Source organism: Copadichromis virginalis, linkage group LG18, assembly GCF_057382275.1.
Source record: "Copadichromis virginalis isolate Kocher_CV1m ecotype Utaka linkage group LG18, C_Virginalis_male_GT1.1, whole genome shotgun sequence".
Classification (NCBI taxonomy): domain Eukaryota; kingdom Metazoa; phylum Chordata; class Actinopteri; order Cichliformes; family Cichlidae; genus Copadichromis; species Copadichromis virginalis.
In genome coordinates, this window is record NC_140635.1 from 2,021,937 (window position 1) to 2,045,076 (window position 23,140).

Here is a 23,140-nt window from a genome sequence, read left to right on the forward strand (position 1 = left end):
TTACTACCATCACACTGGACCCAGGTTTAGCAGTGACTGAGGATCATGGGTAGTGTAGTTTTAGGACTCAGGTCACCAAACTTACTGCCCTTCAAAAAGAAAAAAAGACACACACCAATCACGGCGCTTGATTCAGACGCCTTAAACCGAGCACAGACAGACTGGAGCAAGACGCTCAGGCTCTCATTACACTTTAGACACTTCAACCAATCAGCTTCCATCTGGGCGTGCGTCTGTCTGAGCGCCTTGTTATGGAAGTCTGAGTCAGGCTCGCACACGTGCAGACAAACAAGAAGCCTGCACATGCTCAGAGACGGGAGAGCAGACTGAGCGTGTGCAGTGACAGCGACCTTGCTGCTTTTTACACGCCACTCGGCGACCGGCCGCCACACCGAGGAGCTTGCAGAGAGACGCAGGGTCGTTTCAGGAGCACGTGAGCGGGATCAGGTAGTCTCAGTCCTCTCAGGGAGTTCAGACAGAAAACAGGAGTATAACAGGCTCCATCGCTGCTGTTCATGCTGGTTTTAGGCCAATTTCCTGGAATACAGGTGTTAAAATAACGTGAGTGTTGCTTTAATTTATTTTTTTAAACAAACAAACAAACAAAAAAACAGAAGAGTGGGAGGCATTTTAGACGCCTGCAAAACAAACGAGCCCTCTGAAACGCCAGCTGGAAATCAGTCAGGAAACAAAAGACCCGATCAAACCTGCAGCAACACCTGAGTCAGGTGAATGCCTGCTGCAGGACAGCTCCCCCTAGTGGTGGCAGATATCAACATTTCCAGCTGATCTATGTTCTACTTAAGTTGCACATTTGTCTCCTTTTGGGCTGGAATAAAAATGTATTTTCTTCAGGAATTTATCTTGAAGTATTTTAGTAAAAATAAATAAAGAAACAGGTAACATAACACCTGCAAACACAGATATTCTTCCCAGTTTCTCACAGAAGCTTCATGCAAACCTCAGGTCAGCCGTGCAACCCAGCGACCTACAGCCCGATCCAGCAGCTCACCTCCGCACACCTGTGATCTCAGCTGCTGCTTCACGCCTTCAGCTCTCATTACGGCAGACGCCGTACACTCGACACGATAAAAATACGGAAACAGAAACAACAGCGAGCTGTGGGGTTCACGGCTTTCTTCTCATCGCTGGCCGCAGCAGATGTTTCACCTTTCAAAGCTCTTTGAAAACTGATTTGTTGGAACTTCAATAAGGAAACATTTCACTCAAAGTTACATGTGTATAAATCCTCATTTTGACCAATCAAAAGCCCTAAACTCAGAGATGGTCTTCACATGTCTGCACATTCATCAGTTCATTAAAACTGGTGATGTTGATTAGAGAAGCTAAACTCTGAAACAAAACTACAGAAAAGTCTGATCCAGGTGTTTGCAGCTGTTCACACACAGCTGGTTTGACTAAGACTTTGGGTTTACATAAGGCACACATAGTCATGCCACATGAAAAACAAAATCTGTAAATTAAACTTTTTATCAGTTCCAGTCAGAACAAACTGCTGCCTGTATCTGACCTGCACAGTCAGGTGAACAGCTGTAGAGGTGGCGCCCCCTGCTGGACCTCAATTAGAGCTGAATGAAACCATCCAAACAGAGAGATGTGCTCCTCTGTCAGAGTGAGGACGCTCCGAGCTAACCAAACAACCTGCTGAAGATCCCAAACATCCAAAATCCACCAAAGAAAGACGAAACCAGCCGACCTCACGGTCCAGAGGAGACCAGCTGACAGCAGCCGAGGGCTTCGTTTTTGTCAAACACACTGAGAAACGGAGAGCTGAACACCTGAACACTCCTAAAACACGACTCCAGCAGATCTCAGATCAGAACAAATGACAAACCTCACCGATCAGCTGATCTTCTGCCAGCAGACGACCCCGAGAATAAACAGGAGAAGATCGTTGCTGCGCTGTGTGCTCACTGTTTTTGTTCGTAGTCCTCAACCACAAACATTAAACCCCCCAAATATATTAATAAGAGCTGCTGGCAGCGGCTGGTGCTAAGCAACCAGGACTGAAATCTTACAAATCTCTGCCAACTTTAAACACCGGCTGGAACAGACCGATCAATGTGCAGGAAACGAGCACCGCCACAGACCAGCAGCAGGGGGCAGCACAGCCTCAGCCACACCAAAGTTTCCTTTCCTGCGCTGCAGCTGAACAGACACTGATGCACCAAACTGAATGGAAAGCTTTCGCACAGCGTGATCCAGCCTTCATTTCCCAGAAGTATCAGAGATAACACACTGTTAATAATTTAATATGCACTGAAAGCACACAAACTAATTATAGATGAAAAACACGTACTCCCCACGTATCAGCTGACCAATAATCATCCAATGACAGCTGATGGCGTTGGGGCCGACGTGCTCCTTCATAAATAAAAGTCCACACGTTTGATAACTTCCTGTGAAGCTTCCTGTGTTCTCCTTATTCCTCCAAGACAAACTCCAACAAAGTGCCGTGTTTCATCCGCTCATAAACTACGATCACCATCCAGGTTTTCTGTCTCACCTGTACCTCAGAGGCCACGCCCCCTCGTTCAGTGTTTCTAAGACGTCTGCCTGTGAGTGTTTTTGTCCCAAATGACAGTTTGGCAGTGACTTCTTGTGCCTGTGCCGACCCAGATGGCGAGGAGTCGCCCTGAGGCGAGGGAGGAGGAGGGGGGGACGTCGGAGCCATTCGAGGTCGCATCTTAGCGTCCCTGTCGTATCTGCAGCGGCTCAGCGCCACTCCCTACCCACAATCCTCTGTGCTCCCACGCTGCAGCAGAGAGAGGCAGGTTTTAAAATGAAGACTCCTCAGCTCTCTCCAGAGAACAGATGTGCAAACCAACCTGAAGTTACTGGCCGTCGGGTCACACGTGCACACAAAACACCTCTGCATTAGTGCACCAATAAATATTGATCATGAAACGCCGCCAACCCAAACTATTTTTAGTTTAGATTGCAGTAAAGCCGCAAGAAGTACTGCTTTAAAAACACGTCCTTAATTATCAAACGATCGATTGGGTCCATTTGTGGTCAACAAGCAGCGAAGCAACAATAAACACATCAAACACGCTCACTCGTGTTTGTGACGTCAAATCTAAACATATGCATTATTCACTGTAATCCAGCTGATCAGTAAAGATTATCAATCAGCTCCACGCACGTTTAACAGTTATGCCCGTAACATGTTAAAAAGCAAACAGCGACACTTATAATGAAGTTCACATCTAACATCTGGAAACACTTCCTGGTCCAAGGACGTCAGTGAGACGGATTTTCCCATGTCTGTCAAAACCCGAGCACACAGGAGGAAGAAGATAAACTGGAATCATTTACAGATAAGAACAAATCAGAGACGTTTCCTGCGAGCGGTCCGTGATGACCAACCCGCTAAACTCTAGAAGTCTGCTGTGGTGAGTCAAAGACTTTGTAGTCAAACAAGTCTGAATCATCTGAGCAAACCTGAGGAGACAAAAGTAAATCAGCATAAACAATCGCAGACAGAAGAGTTTTCTAAAGCGGATTTATTCCTGAAAAAAGAAGCCAATGTTTAGCTTCCCAGTGAGATCATCGACAATTCCATTAAAGACACCCACGTCATCTTTTTATGAAGCCAAATACTTTCAATCGGTTTACAGTCAAGATGTTGCGTAAATAACAGACGTCAGAGGACCGTGTGAAGACAAAACCAGCAGCTGCTCCAGATTATCACATAATTATAATAAAGATTATTCTGGATCTGCAACGTTTCGTTTTTACCTAAAAGCATGACTATAAAGACTCTTTAAAGCCTGTAAAGAAACTTTAAAGTTTTAAATGTTTATGCTTTTAATTCTTCTCCTGTAACTGTGCAGGTCAACAACTGAAGACGTCACAGTGAAATTAAGGAGGCCGGGAACACAGCGGGCAGATTAGCTGCAGTTCTACTTTGTTCAATCACCTGATTTCTCACCGTTATTTAAAGAAACTGACAAAACCATAATTGTAATAATTGCCCAACAGCTTTGAAAGCTTTAGCAGCCCAGGAGTCCGTGATTATCGTCTCCAGTCGTCCACCGTTTCCACGCAGTGACCTCATTGTTTCACTTTCTGTCTGACCAGCAGGTCAAACCCAAAAGAATATAAAGCAGACGCCAATCCATTCTCGTCGAATAATAACTGAAGTTTAACTCAACGACCATAATTAGCAGACTGAACGGACCACAGGAAGTCCTCCAGGTGTCACACAGCTGCAGGAGAGACTCAGGTAGGGAGAAGTCTGACCTGAGATCAGCTCGGGCTGCAGACACGCAGCGAGGCCGAGGCTCGGAGAAAGTGGCAGCTGGAAAATCTTTCAGCGCAGTGCAGGCAAAGGAAGCCGGAGCTCTGTGATCTGCTCTCTATGGGAAAGCCCTGGAGTGAGTCAATAAGGCCGCCACTTCCTGTTTCGACAGCGGCCGCGACAAACACTGAGAGAGTCAGAGGCGGCGTGAAAACAAAGACAAACTACCAGACTGCACTGAGAGGCGATTCCCCTCGGAGTCTGCAGCTCGGGTCCTCCTGCCGTCCAACATCACGATCTCTGATCCCCGCGGGACTCTTATCACCGAAAATCTCCTCCCTGCTCCGCACAGGAAGGAATCTCTGCTTCCTGCCATTTGAAGCAAATGTTTTCACTAATTTGTCATGCACTTCCAATTTAATTTATCTACCAACATTAACTGAGTTCTGCTCATCAGTGCCTGCATTTATCAGTCTGCTGCAACCTAAAAATACACTTTAATGAAAGGAAACCCAAGAACTGACAACAAATGTTAATACAACCAGAGTGTGCGACTGTGCGGTGTATGGGGCACTGACATTTAACAAAAACCCCACAGCTGTCTCTCAAAACAGCGTGCATGTCATGTTTTTAACAGCATTGTCAGGTCCTCACAGTATATAAAGCAACCTCAGGCGACTGCTGGTGTGATTTGGTGCTGCATACATAAAACTGACTTCAGTTTAATTTAAAAAACGAACAACATAAACCTAGCTTCCTAAACACGTTTCTGTTACGGAACTTTTTTTTTCACATAAAATGAATCAAACAAGAAACCTGAAGACGTCACATAGTTGTGCTTCTACTTTAGTTCTAGTGTTTTTATTGTTTGAGTGACGGCGGAGCCCGTTTTCATGCAGCCGTGCGGTGTATGGGGCACAGGAACAAAATATATTCTTCTACAGATCCAACATTAACAAAAATCTATTCATACGAAGCTTATTTATTATAACGTGTCTGAGTGCATTAGCTCCAAATATATTAAAAGCAGACTGAAGTAGAGCTTGTTTACTTTACTTACAGTGTAGTATATTTAGTTCTTATGATTGATTCTCCTTCATTTGAAAAAATACATTTGCAGAGAGCATTAAGAGATTTTGCAGTGTCTACCAACCACAGCTGGTAAAAATTAAGTTTGGCCGAAGAGTTTTTGATTAATCTGTTAGTTCTTTTGGTCTAAAAGTTAGCTCACCCTTAAAATGTCCTTCTTTGCCCAAATAACAGAAATCAAGCACAAATCAAAGACCTCACACTGGAAAGACTGGACCAAGTGATTAATTTTCCATTTTGGAGCCATAAATAAGTCAAACGATTACTTGATTAATTTTCCTCCTCCTTTCTTGTGGTTATGAAGGGAACAGCTGCAGCTCTGTGGCTTTAATCAAACATTTACTCTCCAAATTCAACATTTGTCCTGTGATTTTGCTACTATAAAAGGATCTGTTTAATAATGGAAATGAATCATGTTAACATATTGCACATTTCTTTTCCTTCTGCTCTCTGTGTTTTCATCCTTCTCTATTCCTTCATCTTTCCCTCTCTCTAAAACAAAGAGGGAAAATCTATTATTCAGCGCAGCAGAGATATGACAGCTCGGTTTAATATGCAGGGAAACCACAGAGATTCTCCATCAGCATGCATACAAATGGAGGGAGAGGGGGAAAGAGGGGGGAAGCCCGGGGGGAGCAGAGGATCAGAGAGGAGGAGGAGGAGGAAATCTTCCTCTGCTGTAAAAACGCCTGCAGAGCAAAGCATCAAGCTCTTAAGCACAATAACAGCATGTTTAACCACAGCCTAATGAAGACTTCAACACGACGGAGACGAGAAGCAGAAACTCGACTGAAGCAGAGAAACACAGAGATCCAGAGAAAGTGCCGCAGACTCGTGAGAATAAATTAGAAGAATAGAGATTATTTCCATCAAAGTGATAAAAGACGTGGATGACAGCGACCCACAAACGTCACAGTTAATGACGGGTGTTTATCATCTGTTTGACTTCCGTCTGTTCATCAGAGAGAAAACAGCAAAGTTTCACACAGGAACAGAAAAACTGACAAAAATAGATTTTTAAAATAAAATCTGATGCTGTTGCAGCCTTTTTGTCTCGTTATGTGAATGAATGGCTTTTTAGCAGATAGCTGATATCACCTTATGTCCACTACTCAAAGCAGGCGATATCACTCATTGCTATGTGTAAACGACTGAGTGGTGGGTGGATAGCACAACATTAACCAAGTGAGAATTTAAACTGAAAATCCACAAATGCCCAGCTTCTGTCTTTGGTGACAGAGGGTAGAGTCAGCACTGATGCCCGGAGTAACACAACCAGCGGAGGTCACGTCTGAAACAACCTGAACAACATCTGGCAGGATGAGGTGAATCTGGGTGCCCCAGCCCAGCGGATGGTGTCAGGGGTGGTGTGGTTAAACCAAAACAAACACCTCGTTGCTGTGATCCCAGTCAAGCTCGTGACTTTTGGTCCACCTGCCCTGCAGCACTGACAGGTGGATAGCTTGCACCTTTCCCAGTCCAATGCTGTGAGTTTGTCCACCAGGGGGCAACGTCCCTGTCAGCAACGTCACAAACAGCAATCGGCTGATCCGAGTCGAGCAGAGCATAAGACGAGTAGCTGCCAATAAAGCAAATTATTTTCAGGCACTGTCATATCATCTTAGTAAGGATTCATAAACAACTAAACATAACAAATGTTATATACAGTCTGATTTTACACAAAACGTTTTTAGAGTCAGCACACAGAAAGTTGATCAGTTAAACAGCAACAGAAGAAACCGACTCAAACAGCCAACACACACCTGTGTTACCAGACGCCTTTCAAAACTATTCAACCCCCTGCAGCAGTATGGAGGCGTGAGGCATCAGCTCCAGTGTGTAACAGTAACAGAATGAAAGCTACACATTTTCTTAAAAAGATGACACCTTATACTTGAAGTTTTGCGATAAATGTGTCGCACAGCTGTTTTTAGGGTTGGACACAGTCCTGAATGAGGCCAGGTGCTCTGCAGGTATCCAGCCACAGACTGAAACAACAGACAAATTAAAATGTTGACCTGAAGATTCGTTTATTAAACAGCGTCAGTGTGAACCTTCCACTCACTCACAGAGAAGCTTCTTAAGAAACCTGCCAATTTAACTCCCAGTGGTGCCACGCGATTATGGCATCATCAGCAGAGGTCAAGGGTCAGAGCGCACAGAAAGCAAACAGAAGTGAGAGCCAGTCTTCTGCCTCTGTTTTCATCTCAGTGCCCTGCCCACGCTTCCCAGCATCCTCTCTGTTCCTCCTCCTCTCCAACCTCTCCTTCTGTTCTCCTCACCTCCCTGCAGACTGCTGGCAGCTTGCTGAGTGTGTGAGTGTGTGTGTGTGTGTGTGTGTGTGCGCATGCGCGTGCGTGTGTGTGTGTGTGTGTGTCTTATTAAACTGCATGGCTGCTCCTCTCGGCTTGTGTCCTCCTTCAGGGCCCATCAGCCTCTTGCAGTGCAAACACAGCCATTAAAAATTCCTCACGGCGCCTCGACGTCACTCACAGCAGGAGCGCCGTTACAGCGAGGGGAGAGATAGCTGTTGAGCTTCCTGTGCCGAGCTTCGGCCGCCACAGCTGGACTCGACACGACGTGTCGCGCGGTTTATCTGCTGGGTTAACACCACCAGCTTAGAGCAGAACAGGTGAAACCAGTAGAGCAGGGCGATAGGACCAAAAATATTTATCACGATATACATTTGAAAATTTGCGATAACGATATAACTGACGATATAATTGACACCAGACAAAACACTTTACAACTCCTCAACTTTATCCATTCGCTTCCGCTTATCCTGTCCAGGGTCGCGGGCGGTGCTGGAGCCTATCCCAGCTGTCATAGGGCGAGAGGCGGGGTACACCCTGGACAGGTCGCCAGTCTGTCGCAGGGCTTTCATCGAGGGTTTGTTTCCTCCTCCGGGCATCGCTTGAACATCAGCACATCTGTGTGGATATTTGCTGCCGTCCTGTCAAACTACAGCAAAGAGAAAATAAACCGCATCTCACGACCGTGCGACAGATGTGACCGCAGAGAGTCATGTGACCGGCTTTACCGATAAAGGTTTGGGGTCAGAAGGTTTAGTGTTTCCGAGCAGCTCAGGATGTAGTTTATGCACATAATCATCACTAATAGCTTCAATGCAGGTGTTCATCTCTGGGCCATGAAGTACTGCAATACGGGCTCTGAAAGTACTTAAGACAGTATTAAAATGAAATTATACTTTAAAAGAACTTACATATAAAAAAATACCAGATATATAAAGTTATTAAAATAAATATAAAATTACTTTAGTATTAAAATTATTTAGCAAAAAAGTAATAAATTAAAAATGCAAACTTTAAAAGTATGAATGTTATTGACGACATTAAGCATTAAGTATATATCAAATCAGAGAAAACTGTCGAGTAAACTCGTGAAAACCTAAATAACAAAATGCCATCAAGGTCATAAAAAGCTTTAAATGAAAGTAAATTAAAGTATTTTAAGTTGAACACAGGTAAAAACAAAGGTAACGACCAACAGACAAAAGTCAATCTAGGAATGATTCCATGTTTCTAACTCTTCGTGCTCGCAGGTTCACTCTCCTCGCTCTGCCCGTAACCATCATCAATAATTCAGGCGGCTGTTTCCAGGCGCAGCGGCGAGCTGCTGATCGAAGCATCAACAGTCCGACAGCACGAGCTCGTTACGCTTCTCTGCAGGTAGCGGCCGATCAGCCTTCCCATCAGCCCTTGCTACTGCGGTTGTTTTCTGGAAGGAGTGGAGACGGTCGATTTGACCTCCGACCTCCGGCTGCAGCAGACTGCGGCTCTGAATGTTTCTGCGTTTGTGAGGACGACTCCGTGTTTAAACCCACAGTAACGAGCTGATTTGTGATTGGATAACTTCTTTCCCACCCACACACTCGTTACAGGTTCAGTGCTGTGTTAGAGCTGTGAGGACGCACAGACTCACATCAACAAGGAAATGGACAGTAACAGGACATGACTGCACCGTAACGGAGACGCTGAAACGCCGCGTCCTGTCACAGAGTCATAATTAAATTAAACATCATCTCGTGCTTGAATTTTCGCTCCGGGGGGTGAGGACGTCGACATAAATAGACTTCTGACAGGAAGTGTCTGAATCTGCGTGAAAGCGCCTGCACTGCTGGTTTCAGCGTGGCGAGAAACACAGCAGAGAGATTTTATACACATCAATCAATTTATGTCATTTTTTGCATCTCTTTATAAACAAAAAAGATGTTTTATTTTCCTCATTTCCTGTCATTCACGTTGTGTTCCAATGATCAGGCGTCAGACTGCTCTAAAGCTCTCAGTTTATCAGGGTTTTTTCTACTCTTGGACCTGAATGATGTCACAGAGAGGGGATACAGCCACCACTCCCACTAGGTGTTCAAACCTAATCAAAGCTAATCAGGCTGGATGAACTGAGGGGCTGCATCGAGGCCTGGAGGAAGACAAAGAAGGATTGTTTTGAATTGTGGATCATGCAAAGCAGCTCTAAGAGGGGCCAGGAACAACAACAGGTCCTCGTGAAACATCTAAAAACACAACTGCCTGAAACCAGCAAACTTTCTATCAGTGATGAGCCACCAGGACCTGAACTCCCGGCCAGGTTCTGATCCGAGCACCGACCTCCAATCGGAGGCTCCAGCAGTGACTCAGTTCCTACATTGAAATGTTTACAGGCTGAACCCACATCAGTTTTGGTCTCTGTGGATAATTTTCACCATATTTCAAACTGTAAACGCTGGTTTTGGTTCTTAAGTAACATATTTAGTCACCCGGGCAGCGTGCGTCCTGTAGCCGTGTCCTCAGGTGTTCCTCGAGTGCTGATCTGTTGGTGTTCCTGTATTTAGACCGAGCCGACTGTGCTTTGTCCTGCTGAATCACCGAGCTGCAGCTCGTCGTTAATAAGGAGCTGAAAATAGCGCCAACGCCGAGGCGCTGCCCTACAAACACACACCTGAGGCTCTGACACCTTTCCTGTGCGGGGAGGAGACGCCTGAAACCAACAGGAACACGGAGGTTGCTGGTTCAAATCCACTGAGGACTCTTCATCAGTGCTCAGCGGGTGCAGGGAGAAAAATGTCCTTTAAGTTTAATGTCACACGGAGGGAGTTTTTAAGGACGAGGCAGCGGGGGTTCAGATCAGAGGAGAGACACGGATCACAGAAATGGGATTTCAGAGAAGAGATGACGGCCTGCAGGGACACTGATCCCAGACCAGCTGGAGACGCCGCATCGGGACGTTAACCTCGTTTACATACAGCCACTAACGATTCAGCCCAGCAAACACATTTAAGAGACTGAAACTCATCTTTCAGGACAAAGTTGCTCCTTTAACGCTTCCCACAGACAGAACATGGACACTGACCCGACCTCCTGTTCTAACCTCAGCTTCTGTTTTATTGCTTTCATTTCTGCTCTATCGTTGGTTTTAGAGGCGTCTCTCTCATTTCTACAACATCTTCCTGTCCTCTGTCACCTTTACAGCAGATGTTTTAAAACCCCCATTAGACCGTTTCACCTCGAGAAGCTCAAGTCATGGATACGCGCTGAACCTGAAACTTATTTCTGAACTTCCAGGATAGGAGCAGCAACTTCAGCGCACAAAGATGGCGACTGGCTGAAGTCTGACAGTCCCTCAAAAAGCCAAATCTGAACTTCAGGAAACACCAGCACCACTGCTGCAGGCCACCCAAACCTTAAATCACACGACAGGTTGAGAAGTCGTCATCATAACCAGATACATGCAGCGATATGTTCTGTTATTGAACGTCATGGTTCACGTTTGGTTTTTAAACTCATGCTTGTTGTTTAAAACAACATCATAAAGGTTTTTTTTTTACAGTTTGAAAGTACCAATAAATAACTGAATAAATGTTTTTGCCCTAGTAGCTTTTATAAACCCGATAAAACAACCAAACACTATGACACAAAGAGAAAGTGCATCACGGAGTAAACCTGGGATTCTTCAGGTTGACCATGATGCTCAAGGACACAGGTAGACATGTGTCACCTAAAAACACTCATAATGAATTTAAAACGCTCCATGGATCTCAACAGACAATGTTCAGTTATCAATCTTTCCCTGACCTACGAAACTACAACTTACAGACTGTCCAGGAACACAAAGAGCTCAAAATAGCTTCAGTAAGGTGACGGCTCCAGACTTCCAACTGGTGTGGAAAAAAAAACGTGAAAGCGCAAAAATCAGCTCTGTCTCGTTCAGCAACTACAGTGACGCCACAGGAAGCAGAGAGCAGATCACACGCAGCATTATTAGCTCTGTCACATTATTACATGTTAATAATGTGATAAAAATGAACAATCAAAATGTCAATATGTTCCGGATGCTTTCAAATTTCATTCACAGCTCTAAAAACACCAAGAAGCCTGTGTTCAGTTCAAAGTCAGACCCCACACACTGCCAGCATAAAGTGAAAACAGTCAGCTGGTAACTATCCTGATCAGTAATCAATAAATGGATTGAACTGAATCCCAAAAATAAGTATGACTTTAAAAAGAGAAGAGGCTTAATAAACCAAAGGCGTGAAAATTTCAATTAAATTTAATCCATATAGCCTCAAATCACAACAACTGTTGCCTTAAGGTGTGTTATATTGTAAGGTAAAGACCATACAATAAGATAAAGAGCAAAGAAAATGTCACGCCAAACTCGCATTAGGAAAAGTCAAATTTATTTCTAATCCTTATTTTTTAGAAAAGAAACCGATGAGTAAGAATAAAAGGCTTGGGGCTGTATATGTCCATCGACTTTTCTTCAATTCGGCAATGATACAGTAAAATGAATGGTTTTACTTTCCCTACAATCATCGCTTCATATCATCCAAACCGGTTACCAACCTCCGTTCATTAGCGATGCTGCTTTAATGGGTATAACAGGCTGGAATGAGGCGCGAACCCTTCAGAAAAGTAAGTTTTTTACTGAATAAAAAGTCGTCTTTATTATAATATACTAGCCGAATTGACCATCGACTCACAATTAATGACAACATACCACCTATTAGGAGGTAGCACTATTTTTGGTCGAAATCTCACTTTTATAAATGTATCGTCACAAATCGATACTAACCACTTCATCAGCGGTGCTGTTTTAATGGGGACCAACGGCGGGAATGAGGCGCGGACCCTTGAAAAAAGTGAATTTTCACCTAATTAAAAAGCCGTTTGAATGATGTAATGAAAGCCGAATTTAACACCGACTCACTCTTAACTAAACTCGCCCTCCAGTGTGTGCGTGTGTCGGTATTTTATGAGCTTTCTTCAAGCGTTACCTTTGTGGTGACAATACAAATGCAGTCCATCGTTCCGAGCCGGGAGTGAAGCCCGGGAACATCAGCATCTCATCTCCGTCCGTCCTTCCTGCTGAGCGAACTCCAGCGAGGCGCCACTCTTCATAAATGCTTCACATTCACTCACAAACCGACCGACTGCGGTCATAAATCTGCCCAAGAGAGAGAGTGCGCTCACCGGAGAGCCACCTCATCCCTCCCCCGGTCCTCCTTCATACCGTATCCGGAGCTCAGCAGGAGCAGCGCTCAGCGAACCCGGCTCCTCCACACACACAAGCTGCGTTCAGGCGCTTTGGGAAAAACCCACTCCCTCCAAGTTATGAGGTTAAAAGATTAACACGGGACTATTAAAACCAGTGTATTGTATTGTTTGTTAGCGAGGTTACAGGAGATAGAAATTATTAATATAATTTTATCCAGTCAAGTTTTCACTTTAAACCGATCAATCAAACGCGTTTTGACTGGAAAAATAGTTTCAGAGTGTATCTGAATGCAACACTAAATACCTGTACTGTAATGATTGCGTAATTGCAGACCAGCGTATTTATTAACACTTAAAAAAATAAACAAAGACATTAAATAATACATTTTGGAGCAGCTTAAATTATGTAGTTAATTATTTATCATATTATAAATTTACACTAATTAAAATATTAATTTATTCTGTAATAAAGAACTGAGTCAAGTATTTTTACCTTTCAGTAATTACATTTGCCATCAGGTATTGTACTTTTAACCAAAACCAAAACAGTTTTGATGCAAATATGACGTAAATGTCATGTGATTGAAATCATTACAATTATTATTTTTCTCCCCTGCAGGTTCTAAATGGCAGGTTCTGAGCACTCAGGCATGAATGATATCTGCAGATGACGATCTGGGCTGAAATTAGTTTGTACTTACCAGTGAATAATACTGTTTTATTACAAGTGCAACATGACTCTAAAAAGACTTGATTATAGATAAATTTCAACTTGATAGAATAAAACAGTTATTTCTTCAAATAATCATGTGAAATAGTGACTGATATGATATGTGACTATTCCCTGATATTTTCTACATTAAACAAACAGCTGAAACAGCAGTATGTCTGACATTTTTACATAAAAAGGATTCATGAGTAATTTTTCTATCAATCGGCTAACTGGATTACGGACTGGTGGCTGCGCTGTAACCATCAGTGTGTTTTAAAGTGTCCCTGAAGCGCTGTGACGTCCTACTCAATAATAGACCACAAACTCATCTTGTCTGAGTCAGACTGTGCCTCGGCTTTTCCTCTTGAGGTTTGAAAACACGCTAACTGCTGCTGATGACATGTATGACTCAACGCCAAATGCTCGTGGAGGTGGAGGAGGAGGAGCAGTGTCCCTCTCAGCAGGAGCAGGGGGAGGAGGAGATGGGGCAGCGTGGGCGTTTGGCAGGTGGGAATCTTTCACAGCTCCATGAATCCGTCATGTAGCTGCGTCGCGTCTCATGCGTGTCATCATCATCATATGGCGTGTTTCACACCTCGACATTAACACAGAACAGGAAGTGATGCGAGTGGCGTTTTCCACAGTTTGCCGGGCTTTACATTAAAGTGATGAGCTCGTTTGCCCTGAAGAGAAATAGTTATTAGTGCTTTTGTACTTGTTCTCCAAGCAGCTGAGAGCATCAGAGCGATCGATCGGAGTTTAAATGAGCTGCAGCAGTTTAACGTCTGCGCGCAGCAGCAGGGAGAAGCATGCCTGCATGTTTGACCCGTTTCTGATAATTCACTGCAGAAAAGTTTAAAAAACCTTTATCGAGCTGCTGTGACCCACAACTGTGTTTAGCACTGGACTTTTGTTTCACAGTAACATGAAAAGAACAGTTTAACCCTGCAGAGAAGCTGCAGAGAAGCAGCACCTGCCTCAGGTGTGGACATCTCAAACCGCTCACAGCGCCGTGGTCGTCACACATCACGAGCGTTATCAGTTAAAGTCAGAGTGAAAAGCTTTGCTGGTTGTTCTGCTCTCTGCACGGCTGCCCAAGCAGCTTCAGCACTGTGGAAACATTTCAGGTAAAGTCGAGATGATGTGAGCGCCTCTGAAACACTACTTGTTCACCACCTGCTCACCAGGTACACAGCAGGTTTTTTAATTGGTCGATGAGCATCTTACAGGACGCGTTCACAGTTCGTCCGTGTCCAAGTCTCCGCCTCTTCCTGCGATGATGCTGTGGCTCTGTGGGTTCCGACTACAGACTGTAAATAAAAGATGGATGCAGTTTCCAGCTGTGCAAAATGAAGCCAGTGCATTCTTCTGAATGTCCAGCAGGTGGCGCCTCCTCTGACCCTCCAGCCTGATCATCTGATCCTGATGAGTTCATGGTCTCAGTCGCTGCTTTCAGGTGTCATTAAACGCAACAGTGTTGATTGTGTTGTTCCCATTAGAGTTTGTAAAAAAAGACAAAGAGGGAGATGCTCATTGGCTAACAACTTGTGACTGAAAGTCATTCACCAATGAGCATACAGTACCCTTCAGTGACTTCACTAACAAACAGGTGACGACGCTACGTCCATCTGTTTTATACAGTCTGTTTCCACTGCAGCTGAGAAGCCTCACCTGTCAGCAGGTGTTCTCCACCTGCAGCCTGACGACAGTGAAACAATGTGGGATAAAAAGGGAGCTGAGCCTTGATAGATGGTTTGACTCACTGAGCAGCAGCAGCCTCAGACCACAGCTTCATGTTGTGTGAATTATTAACTCTTTCCAGGCCGAGGCTCTGAGCCGCTGCTGCCTTGTGGTGAATAATGTTTGCTTATGGACGAAGCTTCGCAGGTAGATTTTGCATAAGTGGGTCACAGCAATGTGAGGTCAGAAAGTCCCCCGGACGAGCTGCGACGCTCAGAAACGTACAACACTGAGAAACACATGAGGATGGTATTTGAAAGCAGCACGAGACACACAGGAGCCTGAAGAGGCGGCGCAGGACCGAAGCCTCACGGAAACCTGAACTGAAATCCACACGAACCACCACCACGAAGGTGCTGAACGCCAGTACAGCTCCAGTCTGTCCGGGGGAGGCCTCGCAAGGCTCCTTCACAATAAAAGCTCCACACATGCAGACTCAGGGGTCAGGAGCAGGCAGGCTCTCAGCCTGGCTGCAGGGTCATACCCGGTGTTTTTTAACAGACTCTCTCACTAACAGCTCAAAATGTAAAGTTGACCCATTTCAAACACTACTTTTTATCAGCTGATATCTGAGACATGCTGACATGAATTGAGTGAAGTTTGAACGTCTATTTGCTCAGTTTGGATAAAATAAGGAAGTGAAATTCAATCAAAAACAATAAACATGAACTGATCGAAGAGTTTCACTTCAATTTCAGATTCATTTGGACTTGAATGTAAATGAAACCGTGCTGCAGAGCTGAAATCAGGAACTAACATCTGCACGGCGCTAACGAACAAACTTCTGCTGCCGTATCCTGAGCTTAAAGTGAATTTTTAATCTGCATCATTTAAAGAGATTAAAAGCATCAGTAAAATGTTCTTAAACACATTTACTGCTGCTGTGAACAGCTCTATTAAATCTACTGTGTTTCTATTGTGCTGTGGGTAAATGAATCTATTTCATCTGGCTTCAGTTTGAGACCCTCGGCCAGTTTTAATCCACGTTTAACACTTTAAATGATTTTAATATCACTTTAACTTTGATTTACAGCTTGTTTTGGAAACACTGGTTACATTTTAGGTTTGTTGTTCCAGTAAAGTGAAGCCTTTGAGCACCAACTGTTCTCAAAGCTCATAACTGCAGAATAACAGCTCACATGCATCTATTAGCTAGCTGTGATGTTTTCATGTGAAACATGGTGTCTCGTTTTCCATTTATGGTCACAGCGTGAAAAGAAAAGCTCGTCACACCTGATTCGATGCGTAAACTCTAAACGACTGAAGACTCACTCGACGAAAAGTCGTTCGTGTAAATCAGTTAATAAAGTTTTTACCACATCAGTGACAGCTGTGTGTTAGTGTGTGTGTGTGTGCAGCTCTGAGGACCGGAGGTGTACCGTTCAGACCCGACAACATGAACCAAAACGAATGAAGCACGATGAACCCACGACCCCTGAACACAGCACAGACAGCCTCGACGTGCCGCCGCGTTCCTGCTGACAGAAATATTTAAACACTGAGACCAGACGTGAAGATGGAGGATGAAAACTGGAGGAGCGCAGCGTCAGGTCAGAGTTCAGCTCACACGCCGACCATAAAGCCACGGCTCCTCGGTGAGAGCTGCGAGTTTGTTTTATTGATCAGTGTTAAAAACAACCCTCAGACTTCAGCTCTGGTTCCACTTTCATCCAAACTCAGATCAGAACGACTCAAAGCGACACGTTGAGGCCGTCTGGGCGAACCTGACCCCTGACCCCCACCCCTCCGATGGCCCAAAAAAAGCACACGAGGACTGGATGGGACATGCGGCGAAGGTGGACGACACCGACAGCCCCTCCCACCAACAGCAGGCAGTACTTACTTGTCCGTCACGGCCAGGCGGGCGCTTGGCCTGCGCCAACGTGTGGAGGATTTCGTTTAGGAGGGGGGAGTCCTACGGGGGAGCATGAGCATTTACAGTCGGGAAAAAGAGGAAAGAAGAAGAAAAGCATTCAATCAAACAACACAGCAGGTTGAAACATCTCAGCCAACGTCAGGTTTGTGCTCCGATCTAAACATGATGCGTACGTCCCGCCCTCCATCTCTGACTGCTGAAATATGTCCACCTCACACTGACGCATGTTTGCCTCCGTTCATGCATCTGCAAAGGACTGAAACCCAACCAGCTGTGCTCTCACTGACACGAGTCCCCACCTGCAGCAGCGTGTTATGGTGGCTGGCAGAAAACTCCCGGGGTCATTATGGCTGTCACGTTCGACCTGTTCTGAAAATAAGGAGCCAGTTTATTGGCTCCAGAGGATACAGATGGAGTACTGATCGCCTGGTCAAACAACCAGCTCACCTTTACACCCATGTGACCCAAACCCGGGTCCTGGACAGCTGAAAGCACAGGACTGAAAAACCAGGATGAACGAGCTCAGTCCGGCTCTGGAAAAGCTCCTCACACAACAAACGGACTGGATCAGGCGGGAGCAAACAGACAAGCAGGTGAAAGACGTTCTGGAGAAGCTTCTCGTGTCATTTTTAAATTCAGACATTTTCCTTTGTCTTCCTCAAAGCGAGAAGCCCGATGCCTCACTCAGGAAGTGCAGGCTTAGCTTTGCCTGAAGAGAGGAACGGTTGGCCAGCTCCATCGGATGAGAACCGTAACCTCCACTTAACCTGGATGTGCCGCTCACTCACATAGCGAGCGTCAGAGTAAATCCTGAGCGTGCATCAGCTGCCCCGCAACCCTGAACGCTAACCTCAGGCCAGCCGCGAGCGGATGAACGTCTCCGTCCACCTGCCCGAGTGCACAGCACGGGAATAATGATGCATTACATCCAGACTCCAGCTGTTTGCCACGGCAACCTCTGCAGACTTTAGCTTTAACCCCCTCCCAAAAAAACAAAGACACAAAATAACATTTTCTGGATTATACTCCAATTTCTGGCTGATCCCATCTGCTATTATGAAAACACGGGATTAGAGCGAATGAAAGAAGCAGAGGAGGCAGACTGCTCCGTTTTCGTTTCACTAACAGAATCGCCGGCTTTCACGTTTCACATGTTGGCGTTCACCACAACGTCGCGAATCACATCTTGGAGACGTGTTTGTGCCGCAGACGCACAAACACCGAGGTCTCGGGATTTAAAGCACCAAACAAACAACCTGCCGCCTCTGCTCTCGTTTTTCAGGAAGAGAAAACAGAAACTTTACTGAAAATAACTTTAAAAGCATGTGAAGCGTGCAGACTGATGGAGATCGCTGGCATTAATCTCTCACTTTTACCAATAATCAATCGATTGTTTCAAATTATAAGACGTCAGAAAACTAAAACATCAGTCACCACTTTCACTCTGTCTTTTTCCCCCCGTTTTACCTGCAGAGTCACTTTTTCTACTAAACTGAACATTTTCCATGAGTTCTACTTTCAGCGAGTCTTTATTTTATTTGACTTTTTGTCCCATTTGATTTGGTTTTGTGCGATTTTATCTTCTGTTCTGTGACGTTACATTTTATCGAGCTGCTCTGTTGTATTTCTGATGTTTGTTACAGACTGTTGATGTGCTGCATTGACTCTGGAACTTCACAACATCTGGAATAAACCAAGTTGTAGTTTGAGGGTTGAGCAGCAGGTCTGCACACACACAGATTCATTCTGCAGGTAAAATAACTCCAATAATAAACTGATCAATGATGTCTTTGATCAACTGTGAGATCAACACGAGAGTGAAATCTCAGCGTCGGTGACCTCGGACTGTTTTTCAAGTGAGAAGTTTAAACGTCCTCACAAAGGTTTACATCAGATCAGCACAAAACTGGAAACTGGAGGAGATTTGTTCTTCTTATATTATAGAAAGTAACTTAAATCTGTGGATTTCCAATCAATAACAGTTTGATGTTCAACATTATTTCTGTTTGTTTTCTTGTTGAGATGCGTGTTTAAAAACATCAGACAACAACAATCGTTTGTTTTTTCCCTGAAACTGAACGTCGTTTGGATTTTCGAACATTAATGCGTTCGCTTTGATTCAGGGACTAACGAGGGATCAGTTTTAATGTTTTCTGGTCGTTTTATAACCAAACAATCAATAAATTACTGACGTAACCAAACTGCCAGATGGTGATGAAGTGTAACTGATGACAGTTTAGATGGGAAACAGTTGATCTTTGCTTTCCCTTCACACACACACACACGCGCCCACACACACACACACACACACACACACTGAAACCAGCAGCTCCGCCTTTAATAACTTTGGATGATCTCCACCTCGGCAGGGGAGTGAACCTCCACGAGCGCTCACACGCTTGACTGTCGTTGCAGAAGGAAACATCACTCGTCTCATTTTCACTTTCCTCGCTTTAACTGCACAACTCATGAAGTTTGTTCTTCCTCAGGCTGCTGATCTAAATCTTCATCATCATCATCACTGTCCTGTGGACTAGTGAAGGACATCTGACGCCATCGTGTCCTCCAACACAAACGTCGTGTTTTAGCTCAAAGCTGCTGCGGAGGCGCACGGTCACGTACAGCAGAGAGAAACTGAACAGTTGCTCTCATGGCTGAAAATCAGACCCAGTCAAACATTTAAAAGCACTTTGGTAGAGTTTCTGTTTTAACATCATTTAAACTCAAGGTGAAGAAACGCCGCTCCAGATTTATGTCCAACACACCTGTGCACAGCGTGAAACAGAAGCTCAGGCTGAATCGCGACTTTCATTTTGTTCAATACCAATTTGTACCACCAGATGGCGCAGTGATTACATGTTTTTAGTTAACATGTGAGAGCAGCTAAGAAGAAATGCCAAATGTTAAAAACAGCACAAACTAGGAAAGTGCTGCCGAACGAATTCTGCAGAACATAATTACTAAAAGTTCATTTGAAACATGAAAAATTAAGTTAACATTTAATTTATGATCAAAAGAAAACCTGCAGTTCCTCCAATGTCCACCAGAGGCTCCGGCAGCGAGTGAGTTCCCACAGACTTTTTAAATAAAAAGTTCACAGCCGGATACAGAAACCGCTTTGGTCTCCAGAGCCGTTTAAGGGTTTACAGTTTGTAGTTTCAGGGGCGTGGCCTCTTTGACAGGTGAATGGCGACACAGGTGGTTGTAGCTGCTAGCTGGCGCCCAGGCTTGAGCTGGTATTCTGGACTGTTTTAATGACATCATCTGACCAACAGTGAGGTTACGGCACTAACAGACCGTCCAAGAAGTCTGACTTCCAGATTTAATGAAATGTAACAATTTAAATTGGATGTTAGCATTAATTAGCACCACTCCATGTCTCTGAATGCATGCTTGCTAGCATTACCAGATAACTGAGCATTTAACTACCTAGATGTTCACTACTGGCTCCAAACAAACCAACATGGTGGCAGCCAAACTGCTAAGACTGAGGACAAAACCAAAGGGTGACATCACTGTGGTTACGTCTATATTTTAAAAAAGCCCAGAAAAGTAAACAGGAAAGAAAAGGTTTCATTTTGGCTTCTCCAGTTACGAACGCCAAAACACCACCGTGTCATTCTCTATTTTTAAATCTCTCATGTATGAGTGATGACTGTTTCTGTCACTGCCAGGAAATACCAAGACATGGCTGCTGTAACTGGTAAACAAGACAGGAAGATCCAGCTCTTATTTCAAAATAAGAGCAGGAGGAGTGATAACAGATGGCATCCACACACTGACTGAGGGGTTTTCTTGGCCTTTAGGAGACGACCGACCACAACCGCTCAGCGTAGCGTGAGCTAAAGATGCATTTATGCGTTTCAGGGTTTTGGAAATCAGAAGCACAAAAATGTATTTCAGCTCCTGTAATTTTAACGTTCTGGATAAAACAGTCTCATCACAGTTTTTGTGAATTTTCTTTTGAAGGAAGAAAACCGACACTTAATGAGGCTCCAAGCAGAAATATTATTGCTGCAGTGAAACGAGTTGCTCATCAGCCCAAACTAATCAAACCAAACACGCTGTGACCAGGAGTTCGACCCGTTTGTACCCGTCGAGGAGCCGGCGCTGGCGGGAATCCTGCTTTTCCTCGTTTAGTGCGAGCGGGGAACAGATGGCGTCAGTTTGTCCATCGAGCTGCTTTGCAAATCAAATGCAGCTTCATTTTTCATCCTGCGAGGTCTGAAAGGTTTGATCTATTTTTACCGTTTTCTATTTTTAACCAACGGTCGGCGTCTCTGCTACAGAGCAGCAGGAAGCAGGAAAAAGAACCCGAGTGTTGGTGGCACTTCCTGTCCTGACAGGCGGAGCGGCAGCTGTCAGCAGCTGGAGTTCTTACCTCGATGCTGGTGCTAAGGCTGGGCAGCGTGTCCGAGGTCACCGTTGTACTTTGAAGGCTGGAGAAGTCCCATAGGTTGACGGGCGCCATGGGGTCCGCCCCCTTGGAAGACTCCACCCATCTCTGACTGTCCAATAAGGTCACTTCGTAAAACTCCTGGATATCTGCGAGGACACAGAGAGACACGCAATTGGTAATGGAGTCGTTTTCAGCTTCATTTATTTTATTTGTCTTTGACTGGTAGACTCCTCCCTCGCTCTTATTTTGAAGGCTCCGTCTATTTTGTCATTTCCTGTCTAACAGCTTGCACGTCCTTTGCTCTCCCTGGCGCAGGTCGCAGGTGTAATTAGAGTAGAAATACATTTTATTTAATCAGAATTAAGCTGAAATCTGATCAGTTTCCATTACTAATTTTTCACAATAAAAGCTTTGATAAGAAGTGAAAGGTTCCCGTCTCATAAAACATTTTAGATTTGAGTATTTCTTCACTTAAAAATCTAATTCGCTGAGCTCAGAGCTCACGGAGCAGGCGAGGGAGGCCAGAGTGGAGGACAAACACCGACCTGACACTCGTCGGTGTCACGACCGCGGGTTTTGTTCGAGGCGGAGGCGACACACAGGAAACGGCTTCATCAGGCCGACATTAACGTTCAGTAAAAGTACAGCACGTGACACGTTTTGAGGTTTTCCTCTGTCATTAAAAACTTTTAAAACAGATTAAAGAAATGCTGCTCACGCTTTCATTTATAGGTCAGGATCAGGTTTCCACAGGTGAGTCACCTGATACACACCTGTCACATTCAGAGAAATGAAGAATAAAGCAAACAAAAAACACTGAATCTCAGATGGAAATCTTCCTGCACAGTGACTCATTTCACTGTTAAAGCAGGAGTAAAAGAATCAGACAGATCAGGAGTTTTAAAGCAGAGCTTTTCAAAATAAAGCACCTGCATCTCTGTGAGTGTTCGAGCAGGTCTGTCCTGTTTTTAAAGAACTATGAATCGTCTCCAGGGACGATGGCTGACTTTAACCTGAGCTATCATACTCAGCCGTACATGCTTCTGCCACACTGTATGGATGCTTATGATTGGTTGTTTTATTATATGCAGACGTTCCTGATGAGGCCACAAGCTGAAGCACGTCGCTCAAATAATGAAGCTTTGACCTCCTCGGTTTGAGCTCAGCAGGTCAAACTGCTGCAGCGAGGGACTAACAGCGAGGGACGGCGTGATTGATATCATGACTCCACGTTCAGATGTTTACAGTAGGCTGTTATTATAAAAAGCTTCGCCCTGGCAGCCGCATCCAGCGAGCTTTTTTTACATCCCGAAACGCGCTCACAGCGAGCGGATCTAAAATAAGCGGGCTTTCTTTGGCTCGCCGTGGCAGCTGACCGCCCAGCCGGCACAGATGTTTCCCCCTAAACCGTCAGATCACCACTTCAACAGCTCCTCGGGATGACCACTGGCCTTTAAATCTCTGGCACTCCCCGCCGTCAGCCCGCAGCGGCGTCTCGCTGCCTGTTAACCCTTTCCACACAGATTTCTAACGACCTCAGAAAGTACCG

General features: G+C 44.8%; 1 protein-coding gene across 8 annotated transcripts in view; it reads right to left on the minus strand.

Annotated features, from left to right (window-relative positions):
* Positions 1-23,140, minus strand: part of dlg1b (discs large MAGUK scaffold protein 1b) — a 97,915-nt gene that overhangs the window by 54,585 nt on the left and 20,190 nt on the right. For 5 of the 8 annotated variants that reach the window (XM_085440205.1, XM_085440207.1, XM_085440201.1 and 2 more), the window contains exon 3: positions 21,574-21,737. In XM_085440205.1, coding sequence (XP_085296331.1) covers positions 21,574-21,737 — 164 coding nt within the window. Of the gene's footprint in view, positions 1-17,159; positions 17,232-21,573; positions 21,738-23,140 lie in introns of all 8 variants that reach the window. The other 3 variants (XM_085440199.1, XM_085440206.1, XM_085440202.1) reach the window with 1 other exon arrangement.